At 35.3% G+C, this 22,646-nt stretch overlaps 1 protein-coding gene and 1 long non-coding RNA gene across 2 annotated transcripts in view; one reads left to right on the top strand and one right to left on the bottom strand.

Moving 5' to 3' along the window:
* Window positions 1–14,815, top strand: part of LOC144969042 (transcription elongation factor SPT6-like) — a 37,719-nt gene extending 22,904 nt beyond the window's left edge. Inside the window, exons 23-38 of the mRNA XM_078908021.1 lie at window positions 727–894; window positions 1,143–1,270; window positions 2,151–2,358; window positions 3,002–3,149; window positions 3,481–3,629; window positions 4,645–4,785; window positions 5,267–5,373; window positions 6,248–6,336; window positions 6,483–6,598; window positions 7,359–7,481; window positions 8,243–8,403; window positions 9,522–9,712; window positions 9,976–10,038; window positions 10,972–11,111; window positions 12,521–12,739; window positions 14,482–14,815. Of these exons, the coding sequence (XP_078764147.1) occupies window positions 727–894; window positions 1,143–1,270; window positions 2,151–2,358; window positions 3,002–3,149; window positions 3,481–3,629; window positions 4,645–4,785; window positions 5,267–5,373; window positions 6,248–6,336; window positions 6,483–6,598; window positions 7,359–7,481; window positions 8,243–8,403; window positions 9,522–9,712; window positions 9,976–10,038; window positions 10,972–11,111; window positions 12,521–12,739; window positions 14,482–14,703 (2,373 nt within the window). The 3' untranslated portion in view covers window positions 14,704–14,815. The remainder of the gene's footprint in view (window positions 1–726; window positions 895–1,142; window positions 1,271–2,150; window positions 2,359–3,001; window positions 3,150–3,480; window positions 3,630–4,644; window positions 4,786–5,266; window positions 5,374–6,247; window positions 6,337–6,482; window positions 6,599–7,358; window positions 7,482–8,242; window positions 8,404–9,521; window positions 9,713–9,975; window positions 10,039–10,971; window positions 11,112–12,520; window positions 12,740–14,481) is intronic.
* Window positions 14,816–18,313: 3,498 nt separating this feature from the next.
* On the bottom strand, window positions 18,314–21,793 carry LOC144969041 (uncharacterized). Its single transcript, XR_013644716.1, has 2 exons — window positions 19,161–21,793; window positions 18,314–19,064 (listed from the first exon to the last, which is right to left on the bottom strand). It is a non-coding gene; the product is annotated as an uncharacterized LOC144969041 (long non-coding RNA).
* Window positions 21,794–22,646: the final 853 nt, after the last annotated feature.

Genomic DNA, 22,646 nt, shown 5'->3' with positions numbered 1-22,646 from the left:
ACACATATTGTCCCCCATCCTATTAGACTTTTATCTTTACTTTAACTTAGTCTAGGTTGCTTGGAAGCGCTGTATTCTTCTGTGATAAGCTGCATTCGTCTTCTTATGACAGACCTTCTACTATGGATCCTTTATATAGAATCCTATCAGAATAATACTGATAATACTTTTTTGGTTGTTTTAAGTAATTCTAGAATTCTTTGATTTTTCCATTTTCTTCCTTGTGCGGCTTTGTGGTATGACACTCATTTTCGAATTGGAAGGTCCTGGGTTCGAACCTCGCTTGTCGCATAGTTGAGTCCTTGGAAAAGACTCTTTACTCACATTCTCTCACCGTACTCAGGTGTAAAATGAGTACCTGGCTATCAACAGCGTTGTCTCTGTCGGAATAAAATTGTAATATCGCCTAACAGGCGTTATGTCTCGTTCTACATGTTACATATTGCTGGAACCCTTTGTAAAGCGCTTTGAGCACATTTAGTGGATATTGTGCTATATAAAAAAGCTCTAGTTAGTTTAGTTAGTTTCCTATTTACTGGCACTGATATGATCTAAATATCGCAAACACTGTAAAAACCTTTAAGAAAAACAAACCGGGTTTGATACCCAGTTGAGGAAGGCTGATTTTGTTGAGGTGATTTTCTTTTTTTTTTCCTGCCTGTTGGGCCCTGTATAACACACACCTTTTCAAGGTATTATAATGCTTAACCTTTTTCTATCCTAAAGGAGGCTCTAGCTAAAGAGGATCTCTTAGATTCTCTATACTTGGAATTTGTTAATCGTGTTAATGAGGTGGGTGTCGACATCAACCAAGTGCTGGCATTTCCTTACACTCAACCTCTCCTTCAGTTTGTCTGTGGGCTTGGACCGAGGAAGGCCTCACAGATTATCAACGTAAGTTAGATGAATATTTCTCTTACTTTGTACTTAGCAGCCCGCTTACTTGTCAACTACCTGTCCCTATGTCTAAATGAAATAATTTACTTAACATCGTAATATAATATTGATTTTTGTCTATAATAACCTCCCCCCCTCACACACACACACATATAATACTTATTCCTTTATATTGAAATAAAACCAACAGTTACCTAATCATATCATTTGACATAGAAGTTTTTGGTTATGTTTTTATCGAACAGACACTGAAGCAGAACAATAGTCGGCTGGAAAACCGAACTCAGTTGGTGTCATTGTGTGACATGGGCCCCAAAGTCTTCATCAACTGTGCAGGATTTATCATGATTGACACCAACCAGCTTGGAGACACGTGAGTTTTGTTTTTAACTTTTTATTTTGTTGATTTTTTCCCCCCATGTATTAAGTCCCTCTGGTTGAATGCAGAGAACTTGATTTCTGTTAGTATTGAAAAGTTTGAAGGTCTGGCATAGGCATTGAAGTGTTAGGTGTCAACAACTGTTATCAGACCTGCCTACTCCTACGAAAAATTAGTAGAATTACAAAATTTTGGCTTCAATTTCAGAATTTCCTGAACACCCCTAAGTCGTTAAAACTTTTATAGAAAAGGAACGTTGATGTCAGACATTCTAATTTTAATGATTTAGAAAAGTCGTTAAAACTTATAGAAAAGGAAAGTTGATGTCAGACATTCTAATTTTAATGATTTAGAAAAGTTGTTAAAACTTATAGAAAAGGAAAGTTGATGTCAGACATTCTAATTTTAATGATTTAGAAAAGTCGTTAAAACTTATAGAAAAGGAAAGTTGATGTCAGACATTCTAATTTTAATGATTTAGAAGGATTATTTGACCCTTGTGGTGGTAAATTGTTGATCTATAAAGTTAATTATAGTGACTATTACTGTTATATCCTATAAACTACGAATTTTTAAATTTTCAAGTACGCAGGTCTGTGTTATGAAGAGCATTTACATTGAATAATTAGAGAGTGTAATATGAAAAACTTGCTGCTCTTTTTATGTAGCTATGTGATTGATATGAATCCCATTTCTGTTATTCAAATGTCAGTCTGAAATGATCATTTTGAAAACTTGTATCCCATTTCTTAAAAACCACTCAGCAAAATTATTTAATAATATTTGTTGTTTTTTTTACTATAAGGGGGATGGGAATTAATGGTATTTTTGAATATGGTTTCGTGCTGTTAAAAAAATAATTCTGTTGACACAGGTCAGACGTTTATGTGGATGTGCTAGACGGATCTCGTGTCCACCCTGAAGCTTATGAATGGGCCCGTAAGATGGCAGTCGATGCATTGGAATATGATGACACAGCAGAGGATGCCAACCCTGCATCTGCTTTGGAGGAAATTCTAGAAAGCCCAGAACGTCTGAAAGATTTGGACTTGGATGCATTTGCTGAAGAATTGGAGCGCCAGGTTTGTGTAGTTATTTATGGTTATAATTAATAACAAAAGTTTGTATGATAAAAGTGTTTTATTGCCCTTTATGTTTGACAGCCTAAGATTAATTTTAGTTCTCTTGCACAGATAATTCTAAGAAAAACAGTTGATTCTAGAAGTAGAAGACAGTAGTCAGGTCAAAACAATAGTTAAAGTTATTTATATGACTTATTTCCATCTCTCTTCATAGAAAATGAATAAGGCCAAGAACTCACCCTCTCAATTATTCTGTCTTCGACGGTAGGGATGGCCACTTACCATGATCTAAACTCAATGGTTAAAATACTTTTACAAATTACCACCAAAAATATGCTATTATCCATTTAAAAAATTATTTTTTAAAATTTGGATTGATGTGGTGTGATAAAATCACATTTTTCTGAAGAGTATTTTATACCATTGAAACCAAAAAACTGAATATGTTATGAGACATTGGCTGAGAAGGAAGTGTGGAAAAGGAGCAAATATATTTTTTTCTGTTGTTTTTTTTTTTTGTTTTTTTTTTCTAGGTTATGGGTTCTTTATTAAAATTGAAGGAATGAAAGAAGTATTTGTTACCCAATTTAAGAAGTGTTTGAAATGTAACGTTTCACAATTTTAAAATTATATAAAATTTCAGGGATATGGAGACAAGCATATCACATTGTACGATATTCGTGCTGAGTTGAATCATCGCTACAAAGATCTTAGGACCCCATATCGCTCACCATCCCTAGAGGAAAGATTTAATATGTTGACCAAGGAAACTCCTGAAACTTTCTATGTTGGTGAGTTTATCACTCATTCTTTTCATCGGACAACCATTTCCTATTTTCAAAGTTTTTATCTTCAAGAAACCAATTGCAAGCTTTTGTCTCTTTTGGTGATAGGAATTTTTCACATCTAAAATAATTAGGTGGAAATTACAAAAAATATATAAATTGTGAATAAATTTTTGACATCCTTTGATGAGAAAATCATTACAAATGTCATATATTTCAGTACTACTATTGATATGACCAGGTGCAAAAAGCGTTTCTATCTTATGGTTTAATCAACATATTTTATTATCATAATTGATTTCATATTGTCATCATTGTACTTGTCCTTAATTCCCAGGTAAATTGGTGATGTGTCGTGTGTCTGGTATTGCTTACAAACGACCCCAAGGAGACCAGCTAGATCAAGCTAATCCCGTTCGTGACGATGAGACTGGCTTGTGGCAGTGTCCTTTTTGTCACTCGACAGAGTTCCCAGAGTTATGTGATGTGAGTGATTGTTTCCCTGCTTAAAACATATTGAAAAGAGGGAGTGGGGGCTTGAGGGGAGGTGGCCAATATATTTTAAGAATCTTGTTAAAATTTCTCTCTTTCATCTGGATCAAAGTTAATGACAATTCTTGTTTGAAAGAATTTCTTTATCTTTCTCTTTTGATCTTTGGAATCCTGTCGTCGAGATCCATTATTTAATTGTCTTATAATGAACTTATCTTGAAGAGGATTAGATTTACATCAACAGTGTAGGCAGCTCTTGCTAAAATTCCTTTCATTCAAATATGTCAAGAGGTCTATTTGAAAACTTCCAACCACCACCAACCCCAATTAAATTATAACAACAAAGGTGAATATAATAGGAAAATAATTGTGTTATGCATTTAAGGTTTTGATGAAAGTTTTGAAGATATATTTTAAAACATAGATTTAATTGATTTGATAAGTAAATGAGGGCCAGTTCCTTCTGTCTCATACAGTCGGAAATTAAAGTGATTCTCAAGAGATCTTTTTCAATTTTTACGCCGTCATTCAAGAACTATCATCTTTTTTATATGAATTTTGCACTGTCATTTGTAAACTTCTATTTATCTTTACACTTTTTTCATTCAAATCATTATTATACCCTATCTAAAAAGGTGTATATAAACCAATGCCAGAAAAAGCAGAAAGAAAAGTACGAGAAGAAAAGCATCCCAAAAAATCAACATGCCACAGCTGGGGATCGAACCTCAGACTTCTTGATTACTGGTCAGATGCGCTACCAATGCACCACAGAGGTTACTTGATGGTTGGGACGATTTAATGCTTATATTCTTCACCAGTGCCTGCTCCTTAATATTTGTCACTCAGTTATACCTTGTACGCTAAGTAAAAATATTGAGCCTAGAGCTATCATTTGAATGGAAGTGTGCATTTCACAAATAAAATTTATTTTTTATTATTATTAGATTAAAAGCCTCCAAGAACTTTGTTTTCCATCAAGCTGACAAATCGTGTGTATTTTTGCTAGGTGTGGAGTCACTTTGACAGTGGCAAATGCCCTGGTTCAGCCATTGGGGTCAAGACACGGCTGGACAGTGGAGTGACTGGATTCATTCACAAGAAGAATCTCAGTGACAAGCAAGTCAGAGATCCGTCAGATCGTGTACAGGTAGGGATAAAATATTGATGTAAAATTCAATGAGATTTTTGGAATAGGACATTGTCTGGACCAGATCAAATTGTTGCAAAGTTTTGGAGAATAAGCTATTTTTCAAAGAGTTGATGCTGAGATTAAAAAGCAAAATAAGCTAATGCTCAGCCATATACGAAACAGAACCAAACCTTTACTTCAAATATCAATTATGATTACACCCTAACTTGTCAAAAAAATAAAATAAAAATGAAACTCGTTACTTGTTACAAAGTGTTAAGTCTCAGATTGAAACCTGTTGATAAGGATTGATCTTGGTCGACATTTGAAGTGAAAGTTTTCTGGACAACATTTTAAAGTTAAACATGTTTTATCAGAATCTGGCAGTGTTGCATTACTGTACTCACTGCCATCTTTCCCATATCTCATTAGGAATGTGCAGATTTTTAATGATGATGTTTCCTCATGATGAATTAATTTTCTCTTTGGATAATGATAGATGAATCAAATTGTCCATTGCCGCATCACCAAAATTGACATTGAACGTTTTCAAGTTGAACTCACAAGCAAGTCTTCTGATCTGGCTGACAAAGACAATATGTGGAGGTATATGTTTGCTTATTTCTTCTTCTTTTTGTGGGTTTTAGTTTAGAATTTTACCCCTCCCCCACACACACACACCCTATATCTTTATTACTTTTTTTGATGCAAGCACATTTTCTCTTAAATGTAATTTATTTTAGTATCTTTGGCGCCCAGATGGTCTAAGATGGAAAGGGAAATAAATGTCTTTTGTAACAAGGTGATTGAAGGTACAAGGGAATGTGTAATGTAAATGATTGGTCCCTGGTGGAAAGGAAAGTGTCTTTTGTAACAAGGTGAATGAAGGGACAAGGGAAAGTGAAACGGGAATGATGATCCTTGTATACTCTGAGTGGATATTTCGCCCATTTGTTACTATATCTCACCCATTGCTTCAAGGCCACTTAGTTTTCTAATCATACTGCTGCTAATGAGGTTTTTGTGTCTAGTTTTTATTTATTTATTTTTTTTTTAATTGAAAGAGGAAAAAATTAATTAAGCTTTACACTTTTGGTTTGAAATTTATCTTACTATTTTAACCTAGATCTGGGATGGTCGAAGGAAAGAGAGCTAGAGGAAGACAAAGAATGACTTATTTAAATAACTTAAGAATGGCCAAATGTGATTTTAAAAGCAACACAGATTTCATGCGCACCGCAGAGGATCGTGATTCGTGGAGACAGCTGACCGGCAACGTGCTCAAGAGCACAAGCCACAATGGATGATGATGAGGTTTTGAGAGCGAGCCCATAGTCTTGTTTGATGAGAATATTTTTTTTCCATTTCTTATGATAGCGTCTAGGAATGCATTGGAGTGAATTGTCAAGCTATGACAGTGGCGGTCGTTTAATATCTAGAAATAAACTGATCTTTGGGATTTTTTCTTTTTTGTTCCTAGACCCCAAAAGGACATGTATTACGATTATGATGCAGAGAAGATTGACATGGACAAAGAAAGTGATAAAAAGAAATTACAGGCAAGACAAAGTAAGTTAAATGTTTTATTATCATTGGATTTTTTTTCTAGCTCCTTTTATTAAAATAAAATATCAAACCTTTTTATTTTTTCCATTCTAAGAAGAAAATAATTTTTATTTGTATTTATCAAATCTGTCATTGATTTCCTTCCATAGCTTACATCAAGCGTGTCATTGCCCACCCATACTTCCATAATGTCAACTACAGAGAGTGTGAGAAATTGTTAGAGAATATGGACCAGGGAGATGTCATCATTCGACCCAGTAGCAAGGTCATATATATATCTTTTATTTCTTTTTTTAAATAATTTTTGTTGAATGAGTGGACTTTTTTTCATTTTTACTTTCAATTCATTATTTCTCTTATATTTGTCTGGTTATTATTGGGGACAAACCATTATTACCAAACGAACAGTATGAAGTAGGTCACTAAAGTTTCCATGAAGCCAGAGACGCATTGTTGTTTCTGCTCTCTTCATGAAAACCATAAGATTTGATACCAGTTAAGAGTAAAATTCAATCTGTTCTGGTCTGTCGTTACACAGTTCTATTACATACAATTTGTTGCCTTTGACCGTTTGTTTCTTTCTTTTTTTCTCGGTGAAAGAAGCAATTTTGTATTGAACAACAGTTTTGTTTTTTGGCGACATGAAAAAGAGCCTTAAATCAGCAGTTTATCTCTGGCATCATTGCTTTCCCAGATGTATCCACCTTTCACTAAATTACCCTCATTCTGGATGTCCGTTACCGCCAATCAAACACGGACCTGACACATTGATAAAGGGATCATTGTTACTTTTTATTTTTTAAAACCACTTCTCAAATAAAAATATCTTGAACTTTGTGTTTATCAAACTTAAATGATATTTGAAGAATTGGAGTGAATGAGTGTCAATACAAGCCTGAAAAATTTAGTTTAAATCAAATAGGTTGTTTACTTGCTTTTTCAATATCACATTTGCAGCATGTTTTAAATTTTTTTAATTAACTCCCTTCAACTGATATGTGTTTTTTAAAACTTTTATGAAACAGGGTGCAGATCATCTGACAGCCACTTGGAAGGTTTGCGATGGAGTGTTGCAGCACATTGATGTGAGAGAGGAAGGCAAGGAGAATGCTTTCAGTTTGGGAAAGTCTTTATGGATAGCTGGCGAGGTAAGAACCATTGTTCTTGGGTTTCCAGACAATGAGAAATGTGTGCATCGTTTTATTTACTTTCTGGAGTCTTGCACTTGTATGATATTTTTTCTTTATTTCAAAGATAGAATTCTCATGATATGTAGAAAAATAAATATATTCCTTCATTCATACTAACATCTTCAGACTTGTTCATCAGGATATTTGATATTTGTAACTAATAACATTGGTAATTTTATTTTTTTTGTTTCTGTTTTTTTCTTTTGTTTTGCTTTGTGATAGGCAACTTGGCATGATATCATCCAATGAGACAACTATCATGATCATGGTTGTTATCAGTGTTATTATCTTTGGCAACTTAGTCTTTGTCAGTGGGTGGTTGGATGGGAGCATCACCCTTGAATCATATACCTATGATGTTCGCATGGGTGTACGATCCGATAGTGATGTCGTTTCTTCTTCTCTTTACTAGCCTATCCTGCTTCTTTGGTTTGTGATTGTATTTTTGACAGGGGATATTTTTTTTTCTGTAAATCTTCTGCCTGTTCTTGTTATTTATAATTTAGCTTATGATATCTTTAGGTTATGATTTTGATTTACATTTGTACTATTTTTGTTAGATTGCTTGTTTTTTTGTTTCAGCGGTCTCTCATATAACCTCAATTGTGTTGGAAGAGACCTAAAGCAACAAACAAAAAAAAATTAGTCTTTGTCATCATCATCATCATCATCATCATTACTATCAACGATCATCCTCTCCTTATTCCTCTTCCCATCAGGAGTTTGAGGACCTTGATGAAATCATTGCCCGCCACATCCAGCCAATGGCAGCGACAGTCCGGGACATCCAGGCCTTCAAGTATTACAGGGACGCTGAAGGCGGGAAGAGGGATATTCTGGAGAAGCTTCTTGGTGAGGAGAAAAAGAAAGCAGGATTCAGGTAAAAAAAAAAAACAATGTGGAAAAGATATTGATTATTTCAGTTTTGATTTGATATTACTTGATTATGTTGTTGGGGATGGATAATATCACCTCTTTCTTATTCTTGTTGTAGACTGTTTTAAAGATTGAAATATTACTACTTGTATGTAATTAAAAAGAAAAGAAAAGAAAAAAAGGTATCTGGTCATTGTTTGGAATTTGTTTTGTTTTTGGTCTTTTGATAATGATTTTAGTTGACATCTTCTCGTATATTCCAGTTTATATCTAGTTGTAATCTCATAATATTTTCAAAATTTTAAAATTTATCTCTCCATTATTATATTATTTAATTTCATAGCTTAATTTTAACTTCAGTCATTGATTACTTTGTCGAATGTAAAGTTATAGTTTTGGGAGATGATATTTTTTCCTTGTTAATCATCTCTCTGTTATGTACTGTTATTTTAAAAATTTTATCATATGATTTGTTAACATTTGAGTTTATTCCTCTTAATGGGATCTTGTGCTGGTGTCTGGGTGAAACGTTTAGGTGATCTCAAACTATGTACACTGATAGTGTGCTCTTGGAATCTACGTCTGTTCCCTATTTGAACCATTTCTCCCTTGTCTTACTTTTTCCTCAGATCCATTTAATTGTACATCTAGATTGTTTTATGCTATCCAATTTTCTTACTTTTTACTGGCGCTGATATGACCTTGAAGTGTTGCAAGTGCCTTAAAAACAACAAACATTTTAAAGCACATAGAAATGCATTATACAACGATGCATTCATGCTTTGTTGTTTAGATTTGATCACTTTTATCTTTCCTATTTTTAACAATCAAATTTCCACACTAAACACCATTTTATTTTTTTTGTTACCATGTATAAAATTTCATTTGATCCCTGTTTCCTTCTTTTAGTTTCAGGCGAGACACAAGAATAAATTGGTCTTAAATAAATGCTTCTCATCTCTGTTGAACCTGTATTCTTTGCTTGTTAGCTCTATTGAAAATTTTGCTATTTCATCATCTGCCTTTATTTGTTCTCAATTGTCATAAGGACAGTGAACTTATAAGAGTTAAACATGTTTTCAGCTTATTAAAATATTCTTTTAAAATTCAAATTTTGAATAGAATTCCCTATCTGATGTCGGCTAGTCGACAACATCCCGGCAAATTCCTCCTGTCCTACATGCCCAGGAATAGAACCAGACACGAATATGTGTCAGTGACTCCAGACGGAATCAAGTACAGAAGCCAGATATTCAGCTCAGTCAACTCTCTCATCCGTTGGTTCAAAGAACACTTTAGGGATCCCATTCCAGGTATTGGATAAGTAAATAGCTGGGAGGATCAATCAGTAAAATTAAAAATAAGTACTTAAGAGCCGTACGGCTCGAGGAATTGGGGTTTGTCACAGTTTTTATAGCCCATTACGGACATTTGCATTTGCTCGATACCTTTTGGATAAGAGTCTATTTTTTACAGTCCATGGTTGCAGCTGCTAAAAATTCATTTTGGAAAATATTTTGCAAATTTTAAAATCCCATTCTTGACCTATTTGTTTTTTTTTCTTCTTTTCTTTCAGGTACCCCTGGGAGTGTCAGAACTCCAGCCATGTCTACCTACACAACACCAGGACAAATGATGAGTATGTGTCCTCGACTCACCTCTTTCTTTTCAAATTACTGTTGCAGATCTGTCTACTTTAACATTTTAAAAAAATCAGTTTTCAAAAGGAGAAAATAAGTAATGACTGTAATTGGTTTTATTGATTTACAGTTTTCCCATGGCATGATTAAAAATAACTATATCTCACGTGTCCTATACAATGTGTATTTGTTCTCCAAGCTTTAAGCAGCAATATTTGCATTAACTGATATTTTGTAGTAGTAGGAAAGTCTGCTAGGATACATGTAGTAATTGAAAGACTGGGTTTGGAGAAAAACAAATATGATCTTAATGGGAAGCAGAAGTCATGACATCACACCTTCCTCTTTTCCAGTTCGAAATTCCTTGGAAGTGTGTAACCAATCCTCCAGACAATGTATAAACAAGGAAATAGGTCACATATTGAATCATATGGTGACATAACTATTTTAGTAGCATGATATTTAGGCAGATTATTATGATTACCGGGTATGAAAGAGTGAGGATGGATGATCTTTATTGACGACCAACATTGATTTAAGCTAGAAAATAAGATGACATCATTCTGATACCAGAAGGTCAGTTGCACAATATTATGTATTCAGTCTTCCAGACAATTCCAAGGAAATTGGAACCAATATTTTATGATCACACTCTTGTTTCCTATTCATCAATAAGAATCTGTTGTCATTGGCACAAATGTGTTATTAGGCTCTTCTTGAATAGGTTGCTTTGCAGGATAATCAGCCCATTATCATTTTGATTTCTGAGGCATATCCAGTTATATTTAGTCTTTTGGTTTTTAGAAGTTTTATGGTGAACTGAATTTTTACTCCATGCATTGTATCAAAAAGTTCTGAAAAGAAAAGAAATGTAATTTAAAAACAATCATTTTGAAATAATTCCCCCCCTCCCCCCCTCAATTAATTTTTAGCTCCTGGTAGAACCCCTACCATGGGAAGGACTCCCACTGGAGTCTATGGTCAGCCATCAACAACTCCAAGAGGTACCACTCCTAGAGCTACCCCACAGATTGCCAACAGAGGTTACTTTGGTTCTTCCGCACAGTATCAGGTACCGTTGTTTTCAATGTTATTGGTTCAGAAAATTTATATGTATTCTTTACATACAAAACATATTATATCATATACAATGCAACACACATTCATCAAAAACGCATTTGACAAATTCACGGGTTCAACTAACAAGGACAAAATTCCCAAATTATGTCCTTTGTCTTAATAAAATTTTCACTGCATCCGTGAACGGGTACACTGTTTCGATATACTGAATTGAGACAACCTTGAGCTCCCCCCCCCCACCCCCACCCCACCCCACACACTTATAGACCAAAAATTATGAAATAAAAAAAAAGACGATCGTAAAAGGACAATCAACCAATTGTATCGTTTATTTCCATGAGCACCTCTAACAACTCACTTTTCGTTTCAGATCTTGTGTTGTGATCTTCCTGGGTAATGATCTTGTAATGTGACATTTTTGGTCAGTCTCAGGCCTAGCCATCTTCTTGCCTGTCATGCGAAACAATCAGACTCACAATTGTGAATATTTATTTCAATATTTTGACACACTGATGAAAGAGTTATGTTGCATCCTCTCATACCATCCCTTGCACTGTATTGTATGGCCTGGAAGTGTGTGTTTTGTTTGAGAGAGTGATATTCACTATTTTTGCCATGAAAAAAGGTCTAGGTGACACCATCAATCTGCGAGACCAGGATGCGCAAACATTGAGATCACATATTTGTACAGTAGGCTACATCACTGCTTGAGTGTAGCCTTCGTTAACTAAAAGTCTTGATACCAACCAAAAAAATTTGTCATGAAAGAAGACAAGATCAATAGCTCAGCCAATGGAATTATTCGTTTCCTAGATCACTTCTAACCTACTCACTTATTACTTTCATTTGGTGATTATTGTCTTCTTTTGTGACATCATTTTTTGGTCAGTATCAAGCCTTTAGTTTACGAAGGCCACAGTTTGAATTCCTTGTCTTACAGCCGTGTTCATGTCGGAACACAGATTTGACCAACTTTTCTGAGTGTCCCGCTTTGTTTTGACGAACTTGTGTTGCACTTTATATGAGTCTGATAGAAAAGGCTTTTGTAACGTTTTACACAATCAAATTGTCAGTGATATTAGACTACTTTGAAGAATTATGGAAATCTTTTTCATCAGTGTTGATAAATATTGAGAAATGACATTTTTAAAAAATTGATAGACCACGTAGGAAATTAATCAAAAATCTGTCCCAGTTGGCCTTAGAAGGTGAAAGCTGCTATTTATATAATTGGAACACATATTTTAAAAGATTAATCGGAAATTCAACTTTTGAATTGTTTTTCTCTTTTTAAAATGAGAGACACAATGAAGAAGCTTCTTTTTATATGAATGAGATTATTGAAAACTTTATGATTATTCTTAATTTATTTTTTATATTTTTTCTCATTTTGTTTGCAAGACTCCATCCATGATGCCACCACAACAAAGCATGACTCCATCCTCATACCAGCAGCACCCAGGAAGTCACATGACCCCTGGAGGGAGTGGTCTCATGTCCACCACTCCATCCTACCAGCCCACTCCAAGAAGTGTTGGTGGCATGGCAGCAGGCTCCTCGTCCAACTGGCCGGGTGTTACGCCCAGGACTCCATCAACTAGGACTCCCAGTATGAGCCAGGTAAAGATCCTTATAATATGATTTGTTCATATTTGTCTGATATTGAAAGATAAACCACTGAACATTAGGTAATTTTAGATTGCAAAGTCAGTTGATAAATATACGATGATAATGGATGACTCAGCATTTAGTATTTTCAGATGATTTCTGAAATAGATTTACAATCTTGTTGGGGAGGCTGTCGCGTCGAAGAACTTCCATATTGCTCTGCGGTCAATCAGGTCAAAAGCCTTTTTGAAGTGGTTGGATGGGAGCATCACCCTTGAATCATATACCTATGATGTTCGCATGGGTGTACGATCCGATAGTGATGTCGTTTCTTCTTCTCTTTACTAGCCTATCCTGCTTCTTTGGTTTGTGATTGTATTTTTGACAGGGAAATTTTTTTTTCTGTAAATCTTCTGCCTGTTTGTTCTTGGTTATTTATAATTTAGCTTATGATATCTTTAGGTTATGATTTTGATTTACATTTGTACTATTTTTGTTAGATTACTTGTTTTTTTGTTTCAGCGGTCTCTCATATAACCTCAATTGTGTTGGAAGAGACCTAAAGCAACAAACAAAAAACAAAAAAAAAAAAAAAAAGTCTACAAAGTTTATGTTTAGTGGTGACTGCCACTCTTTAGATTGTTCAATAATAATACGCAGTATTGCTATTTGGTCTGTGCAAGATCTGTTTGATCGAAACTTCTGCTTGTTCATCTTTCATTTTTAAATCAACCACATTCCTGATTCTGTTGAGGATTATTCTAGAAAAGATCTTCCTGGGCAATGATAGGAGTTGTATTCCTCTCTAGTTCTTACAGTTGTTGAGATTTCTTTTCTTTGATATTTTTACAATGTGTCCAGTTTTCCAATCCTGTGGGATCTCCTCACTTTCCCAAATTATTGTGATAAGTTTTAAGAGTGTTTTTGCTGTTACTAAAGGATCTGCTTTTAGTGCCTCTGATGGGATATTATCTAGTCCTGGTGCTTTGCCATTTTTGGTTTGTCGAATATTGTATGTTATTTCGTTAAGTGAGGGGGGGGGGGGGGGGGTCAACATTGATGTCTTAATCCTCTCCCTCTTCTACTTCTGGTAAGTTCTGTACAGGCATACCGTTTAAAAGTTCACTAAAATATTCCCTCCATCTGTCTAGCTGGTCTGTTGACTTACTTAGGGTAGTTCCGTCTTTGTTGGTATTTGTTCTTCATCCTGGTAATTGTTTGGTGCTTCTCTGCCTCTGTTGTCATCTCCGACCTTAGCGTTTAGATCCCCCATTAGTATGACAATGTCTCTGTTGATAAATATATATGTAGCTATGAATTTAATACAGGAGTTGCAGTTTGTACGCTTTTTCTAAAAATAAGTCAGCTGAGATGTATGTTTTATGGAGGATGTGTATCATAAATCAAGTATGAGAAAATGGCTGAATTGATTAGGCATTGCGCTATCGTCTAGGTTCTAAATTTCACTACACAGTCAACGTCTATTCATTTTTCATTGAGCAAGTCTCTTAATCAGTGCACTGTAGGTGCATGGATATTTCAGTCTTTTTTTTTACAAGATACTTATGACAATTTCCCCCATGGGATAAACAAAGGTATTTATTATTTTCTTTTAAATCTTCCTTTTTCCTAGTGCTGATAACTCTATCTCTTGTAAACACATAAGAAACAGCTTTTAAAGAAGACATTTTGTTTTGAATTGAAAGTCATTAGCTTATGTTTTTCCATTCTGATCTTGTCTTCTTCATTTCTAGGGCGGAAGACCAACTCCCACTAGTGACAAGGACTGGGCCAAAGCAGCAGAGATGTGGGCCAATCGCAAAAAGGCCACACAACCTTCTCCCCGGGCTTCACCCCATCCATCTCCTGCTCGCCGAGGCATGGAATCACCTTTTACAACAGGGATGGGGTCTCGTAGCTCGTCAGTGCAGCCCTCACCTCGTGGAGATGGTACACCTTTGATAGATGAGAGATGATAAGGGCCAGTTTTGATCTGGCCTTTTTGTATATTTATAAAAGGAAGAGAGAGAGAGAGAGAGAGAGAGAGAGAGAGAGAGAGAGAGAGAGAGAGAGAGAGAGAGAGAGAGAGAGAGAGAGAGAGAGAACATGAAATAAAAATGAATCAATCCAATGGTAAATGACCTTTGATCTCTGACCTCTGGTCAAAGTAAATACTCAGCTAGCTAAAGCTGCGGACTGTTAAAATATTCAACAGAAATGAAAGTAACAGTTACAAAAACAAATAGAACTCCCAAAATATGTTGTCAGGGATGTTTCAGACCCTGACCCTTCAACCATAAGCAGTAATACATACATAAAGTCTGAGAGATGAAAGTATAGGCTTGAAGAGTTTCCTTCCAAAATAGTGGAGTGAGATATATCTCCAAAGGCAAACCCCATGTAAACCGATGAGATAAATCGGATTTCTTGGAAGTAAATGAGTTGATGACAACAAATAACTCCATTCATCATTGTCATTATCTTAACACAAGTAATTGTGTATTAGATGAATTTAAAAACTGGTAATAGCTGGGTGGTTTTATTCACGTGAGTTCAGAGGTCACAATCCATTGGTTTATTCTGTACTGTAAATAATACTGTGATTCAATTCAGGTCATTTTTTGTTTAAATGTATAAAATTTATGTTACCAGTATCCTTATGAAAGTCTGATTTCCATTGTATATGCTGCTGTGTTGTAGAGTAACTGCATTTGACTCACAGCCCAACCTAATTTTGGTCCAAGGGCTAAGCCAGCGACCGGGCACATCAATCATCATAATATTAATATGCCCTCAGCAAAGGCATTGTGCACAAATTTTCATTTTCCTTTTGAAGAATTTAGAGGTCTCTGATGCAAACAAGTGCTGTTTGATGTACGGAAATTGTACTAACGCCTTGCTACTGTCTCGTCCAGTGTGTAAATGAAAAAAAAAAAATTGTAAAGCAGTTACAATTTGGTGTATACTACAGATTAGCACACTAAAAATGCATTAAAAAAACAAACAAACACTTGTGTATTACATGTGATTATCTCGTTGTTTTACAATGAAATTTTTTTAAAAATGATGATACAAGGATCATTATATATATAAATATATAATGGGTGTTTCTGATTTTATGTCTTTATGATATGGTATGTTGTTTTTTTTTCAAAGTGGAGATCACACTTCGTGACTTTTGTATGAAGTTTGGAAAACTTTTTTCTTTCTTTTTTTTTTTTTATGAACAATTAATACAATCATGATTCCACCAAATGGAATCGTAAAATATGTTTAATTTTCCATGTCATTGAACTGATTGATTGGATGAGGCTGCTGTACTTTTTGCTACAATGAATGATCATCTGACAACTTCAGTTGTTATGTTTCTTTTTATTTATTATAAGAACCTCTGCTGGGAAAGAGGATTTATTATAAAAAAGAATATTGCAATTTTTTTTAAGGGGGGGGGGGGGGGGGGGGAGGAGAGGAGGGGGTGGTTAGTTAGGTAACTAAAACAATGGAGTCTCAGACCCTTTCACTACACTGGTCGGAGTTTTGGGTTAGGTTTGTTTTTTTTCTGCTCCCACCCCCTCCGCAACTACTTGCAGTTGGGTCCTAATTAGATATATAAAGAATGTAGTCCGTAATTGTTACTATCCTCTTTATGGAACGGAAACAGGAATATGCTCTGGCTCTTTGGATACAACGGAAGAAGTGCTATGTAAAAGTGTTATTTATTTCTTCCAATTCTCTCTTCTTTTTAAAAAAAATAATTATTTGAAAAGACTGTATAGAAACCTTGATTTGTAAATACATTGAGATACGACACTTTGCTGAATAAAAGTGATGGTTGTCATTGTTTCAAAGAGTTCAATTGTTTGATCCTTTCACTACGAGGACTGGTTGAGTGTATGAATGGGTGGGGGTTCCCTTTCTCTGTGACACTATCTTTGGCCATGAATGAAACAAATTGGTTTTTATCAATATCTGGCTGTGAAGCTTGGTGGGGTAATCCCATTCTAAGACAAAGACAGAAAACAGGTATAGGGGGACAGAAGACACAGCAAGTGACATCCTTCCCACTTTGGGAGGTCAAAAGACCCCACCCAGTCGCTATGAAGGAAACACTCAAATGTTTACAAAGTACAATGCATTAAAAACAAACAAACAAAAACGATAATAGACCTAAGAGAGAGAGAGATTTTGTTTGTTTTTAAGAGTTTTACGGCGCTTGCAACACATTTAGGTTATATCAGCGCCAGTAAAAAGGAAGAAAATGGGGTAGTAAAAAGTTCTAGAATTACAATTAAAGCATCCAAGAAAAAGTAAGACAAAGGGGAACTGGGAACACATAGGGATCAGATGTAGATTCCAAGAGCATATCCCCAATGTACTTAGTTTGAGATCACCAATAAGTCTCATCCGGACACATGCACGGCCCCCACTAAGAGGAACACACTCAATGCTTACATTATAAATTAGAACAAATATAATAATACATAACAGAGAGATGATTTACAAGGAAAAAAATATCATCTCCCAAAACAATAACTATGCATTTGACTGTCTTCCTCCCAGCCAGGACCCCGACCAGGGCCAGGACAAAACCAAGCAATCCCATTCCAAGACAAAGACAGAATGCAAGTTGGAAAACAATATAGGGGGATAGAAGACACAATAAGTACCTCCCTGCCCACTATGGGAGGTAGGAACCCCACCCAGAGAGAGAGAGAGAGAGATATGATTACAATTTTTAAAAATATCATCTCTCTCTCTCTCTCTCTCAAAAAAAAAAAAGGAACTTTACACATTTCAGCTTCCACTCAGCATACGATCCTCGCAAGGACCAGGAAAATCCCCAGATATTTCAATCGAGAACAAAGTCAAGAGCAACGTGAAAAGGAAAACAGATTGGGGAAGGGGGTGGGGGGGGGGGGGGGGGTCGATAGAAGACACAGCTATGTTTTTGTTTGTTTTTAAGGGTTTTACGGCGCTTGCAACACATTTAGGTCATATCAGCACCAGTTAAAAGGAAGAAAATTGAATAGTGAAAAGATTCTAGATGTACAATAAATAAGGACTTGTGGAAAAAAGTTAGACAAAGGGGAGTGGTTCAGATCGAGAACAGATGTAGATTCCAAGAGCACACTATCAGTGTACTTAGTTTGAGATTACCTAAATGTCTCACCCATACACCAGCACAAGATCCCACTAGGAGGAATACACTCAAATGCTTACATTATACATTCAAAATAACAAACATAATAATACATAACAGAGAGATGATTCACAAGGAAAAAAAATATCATCTCCCAAAACAATAACTATGCAAGCTAAGCACTACGGCCAGGGCAAAACCAAGTAATCTCATTCCAAGACAAAGACAAAGCAAATTGGAAAACAGATATAGGGGGATAGAAGAAACAGTAAGTGCCAGCTACAGTGACCTCTCCATCCGTGTTGTTTGTTGTTGATAATGATGATAATGTTAATGATAAAAAACCCTCAAGCATCAGGCACAATTGAAATTCGTGTACTTTGGGCATATAAGACTGATTTTATGAAATCAAAACACACACTCATTAAGTGAAATAACAAAATTAATAAATCAAATATTCTTATTTATTCATCGGTATATGATATGTACGTGTATTTGCTTTACAATCAACAAAATAATTAATATAAAATAGGGCTTTATCCTAGAAAAAAAAAGTCTGCTTACTATAACGGTGATTTTTGGAAGCAATTCATTTATGATATTAAAAAAAAAAACCAAATCTCAAATGTTTTCTCCCACCCACTTACAAAAAAAAAAAAAATGCAGTAAAATCTCATTAAATATCTATATATAGGAACAGGGCATACTTGAGATATTGTCTGTGATTGTGATCAAGCGAAAAAGCTGCCTGGGGTGGTGGGGAAGTATATAAAGGTCTTACTGTAGATAGCAAATAAACTTAATCTTAACAATAAGTCTTTTTTCATTAAAAAAACCAACAAAACAAAAACAATTTCCAACATTAGTCAACGTTTGGAATGATATTTAACAGTGACCACAATTTTTTAGCACGTTTATTTTTAAGTTGTAACAGCACCCTAGAAAAGACAGACGCTACACAAAGTATACGACTGAAAGATTAAAAGTTCATTGGTGACGGCGACATGAATACATTTGGGGAAAAAAAAATCAAAGAACAAAGGGAACCCGTTCAAGAAAATAATAAAGAAGAGCATAGCAGAGTAACCTGCAGAGTAACCTGGCTATGAGAACCACTTTACGATTATCATTATGCTGGCATGACACTATTGACAAAATGGAGACAAGCAAACTGTCCAACACACATAGCAGAGTAACCTGGCTATGAGAACCACTTTAACGATTATCATGATGCTGGCATGACATATTGACAAAATGGAGACAAGAAATTGTCAACACACATAGCAGAGTAACCTGGCTATGAGAACCACTTTACGATTATCATGATGCTGGCATGACACTATTGACAAAATGGAGACAAGCAAATTGTCCAACACACATAGCAGAGTAACCTGGCTATGAGAACCACTTTACGATTATCATGATGCTGGCATGACACTATTGACAAAATGGAGACAAGCAAATTGTCCAACACACATAGCAGAGTAACCTGGCTATGAGACCACTTTACGATTATCATGATGCTGGCATGACACTATTGACAAAATGGAGACAAGCAAACTGTCCAACACACATACTTTCACAGATATATGCATTTCATCGTTAAGAAAAAAAAACAAAAAAACAACCCTCTCCCACTCCCCCCCCCCCCCCCAAAAAAAAAACACAAAAAAAACAAAACAAAGCTCAAACAAAAAAAAATCAACTCACAACAAATTGTCTCACTCTCAGCTAAGGATAGCAGTTAAGACTCATGGACAGAAGGCCACATGAGAGAAGAAGTAAATAGATAGGAAAGAGTAAAGAGATTTGGGAAGTGTAAGATAAAAAGTATGATAAGTTATGTATGATAAAGTTCCTGACGGAGTAGAAGAAAAATACCCACAAACACTACCAAAAAAAAACAAAAAACAAACAAACAAAAATAGAAGAAAAAAAACAGCCCCCCCCCCCTCCCCCATCAAAACAAAACAAGCCATCTTAAAAATTCCTCCTTCCTGGACTGGGGATCAAATCTGACATCTGATTATCGCATTAAACCTCACAAGATTGCTTGTAAAATGGTGAAAAGGTATTTACAATAGAATTAGAATATGCGTTACGCTTTGTGATAGAAATAGACATTAAGTCGTTGCCAACTATCGAATAGCCATCATTGGCCCATTTGATACTGGACTGTATTGTTGCTATATACACCAGGGAGTCTTTGGTACAAACAATTGCTGTATTTGAACTGACTAGATTCTCATGCAAACTCTCTTCATAGCTGTGTAAAAGATGGCAGCTAAAAGGAAATAGAATTGTCTCAGTCTCGACTCTTGACTGAGTTCACAATAAGGGGACTAATCATTATAATGTAACGTTTATCAAAACCACCCACATTTACCTCCCTCATATCCTTTGTAAAATACTCAACACGGAAAACTCGAACAAATAGGCCTGGTCCTGACTTGTTCGAGATTTCTGTGCTCGAGTATATGAGATTTCCTACTATTAATGATCCAATTCCACAAACATAGTCAAGTGAGAAGCAGTATCTAGACGTGATTGCAAAGCATTCATAATAATAATAATAATAATAATAATAATAATAATAATAATAATAATAAAAAAAGTAATAATAATGAAAATAATGTCCAACTCAAAGCATCAGATTAACAAGAAAAAAAATATCCTAATTATTTACAAAAGGTCAATTGATATTATTTGAACAATGATCTGCGATTTACAAAACAATGAAATGTCAAGAGTCTGATGAAATAAAAATAAATACGTTTGAAAGTCAATGTCTTGATAAGGTCCTCAGCCAACTCTCTTGACACCGGTATCTCTGACATGGCGGTTTTTTTGGACAAAAAAAAAAATCCAAAATTTTGCAAGCTAAAACCAGCAAAATTTGCAAAACTTTGCAATTAATTTTCCTAAAAACTCATAATTAATTCATGAAAGAGCACGGTATCTGTTTGTTTTTAAGGGTTTCAACAAATGTAAGGTCATATCAGCGCCAGTAAAAGGGAAGAAAATGGGATAGTAAAAAAGAAACCTACTCTTGTTTAAATGCCTTTCACATTCTACACGAGCTATCAGATTAAAAGAAGAAAAAAAAATGTCTTTTAAAAAAAAATTAATTTTGTTTTTGTTTTTATTTTCATTGCAAAATCTCGAAAATTTGCAAGAATTTGCAAAAAAATTGCTGTTTGCAGCCGCACTGCAAATCAGTGATTCTTTGCGGCAGCGATCATAAGCGATGCAAAAAACTGCATACCAGGTATCTTAGAAGCCAATAAGATAACCTATAACAACATGGGATTTATGTATAATCAAAAACAAATTAGATTTTTCAAGATAATTTCAATATCATGTCATGTACAAGGCATTGACAGGATACATTTACCCTCGTTAGCCTTTAGAAGATAAAATAAGAAGATAAGGAAATTGATGTTTGAAGGAAAAAAAGTTATTCACTCGAAGAATTGAAATACAGTGGACTCCGGATAAGACGATGCCCAGGGGAACCGAGAAAAAAATCGACTTATCCGAAAATCAACTTAACCGGAGTGTAACCAAATGAGCAAAAACGCATGTGAGCAAAGCAAACCAATCTAGAATAAGTATGTCCCTTCATATCGCGCGGTCTCTGTAGTGGTCATCAGAGGCTCCTACCCCCAATAGCCCCATAGAGGAATCAGAATACAAAAATCGTAATTTGAGATAAAAAAGCGGAATCAACTTACTGTTATTGACTATGACATGCTTTGCAACAGAAAATGTAATGGACAATCCAAAAGTACTCAAATGATTAAAAATATAAAATGTGTAAAAATATACAGATTGTGTAGACTAAGAATGGGGTCAAATAATAATAGAGGACACACAGGTCCTGGCCGTCTGAGAGCAAAGCATTGAATGGATGGATTTAACCTTGTCAGGACCCTCCCCCCCCCCCCCCCCCCCACACACACCGAAACAAACAGACGCGCGTGCCGGTACACACACACACACACACACACACACACACACACACACACACACTTACACAGGGCTAAAATTAAATAGGGAAAGAAGCTGACCGTACTCAATAATATTATTACCGAATGAAGCCAACATATAATATTGCCAAGGTCATTGACCTCACAAATTGGAGTCACCATAATATTAATAATACTTCGGTCAATCCCCCTCCCAAACATATAATATTATCCGACATCAGCAGCACACACTTTGAAGGGACTAATCAGACACACAAAATGTGTGTTGATTGACCATAGGAGATGCTGACGAAATAAGCCATAGCTCACTTTTTTTTCACTAGAGAATTTTTTTTTTTAATTTTCCTCGATTGGAAAGGTGAAAAGCGGAATTTTTGCCTTGAATGCGGAATGTATACCAATTAACTGAAATTATTCCGCGAAAAGCGGAAGAGTAGGAGCCTCTAGGTCAAGGTCATGCTTCTTGTAAATCGTCCAGACAGAAATAGCCGGTATGCCAATTTCCTACGCGATGATTTTCTGCAGACTTTCCAAATGCTTCGAATCTTCCTTTTCCGCGATAGGTTTGCCATTGTAGTTGTAGACTTGACTTGAATTCTTGATAAAATTGATACTAATTAAGAGGGGCATTACATAGGATGGCCTGGGATTAGAACCAAAAAAAAATCTTGAACTTGAAGTTGCGACAATGTAAAATTTGAGATGGAGAAATTAAAGTTATTCAATACTGCTTATGTACATTGAACACGGACATCAGGCAAAGCACCTACATCACATCGATGTGCGCCAA

Source organism: Berghia stephanieae, chromosome 3 (assembly GCF_034508935.2).
Source record: "Berghia stephanieae isolate SIO BIC M18660-M18661 chromosome 3, UCSD_Bste_1.3, whole genome shotgun sequence".
NCBI classification, from domain to species: domain Eukaryota; kingdom Metazoa; phylum Mollusca; class Gastropoda; order Nudibranchia; family Aeolidiidae; genus Berghia; species Berghia stephanieae.
This window is presented reverse-complemented; position numbering and strand designations above follow the sequence as displayed.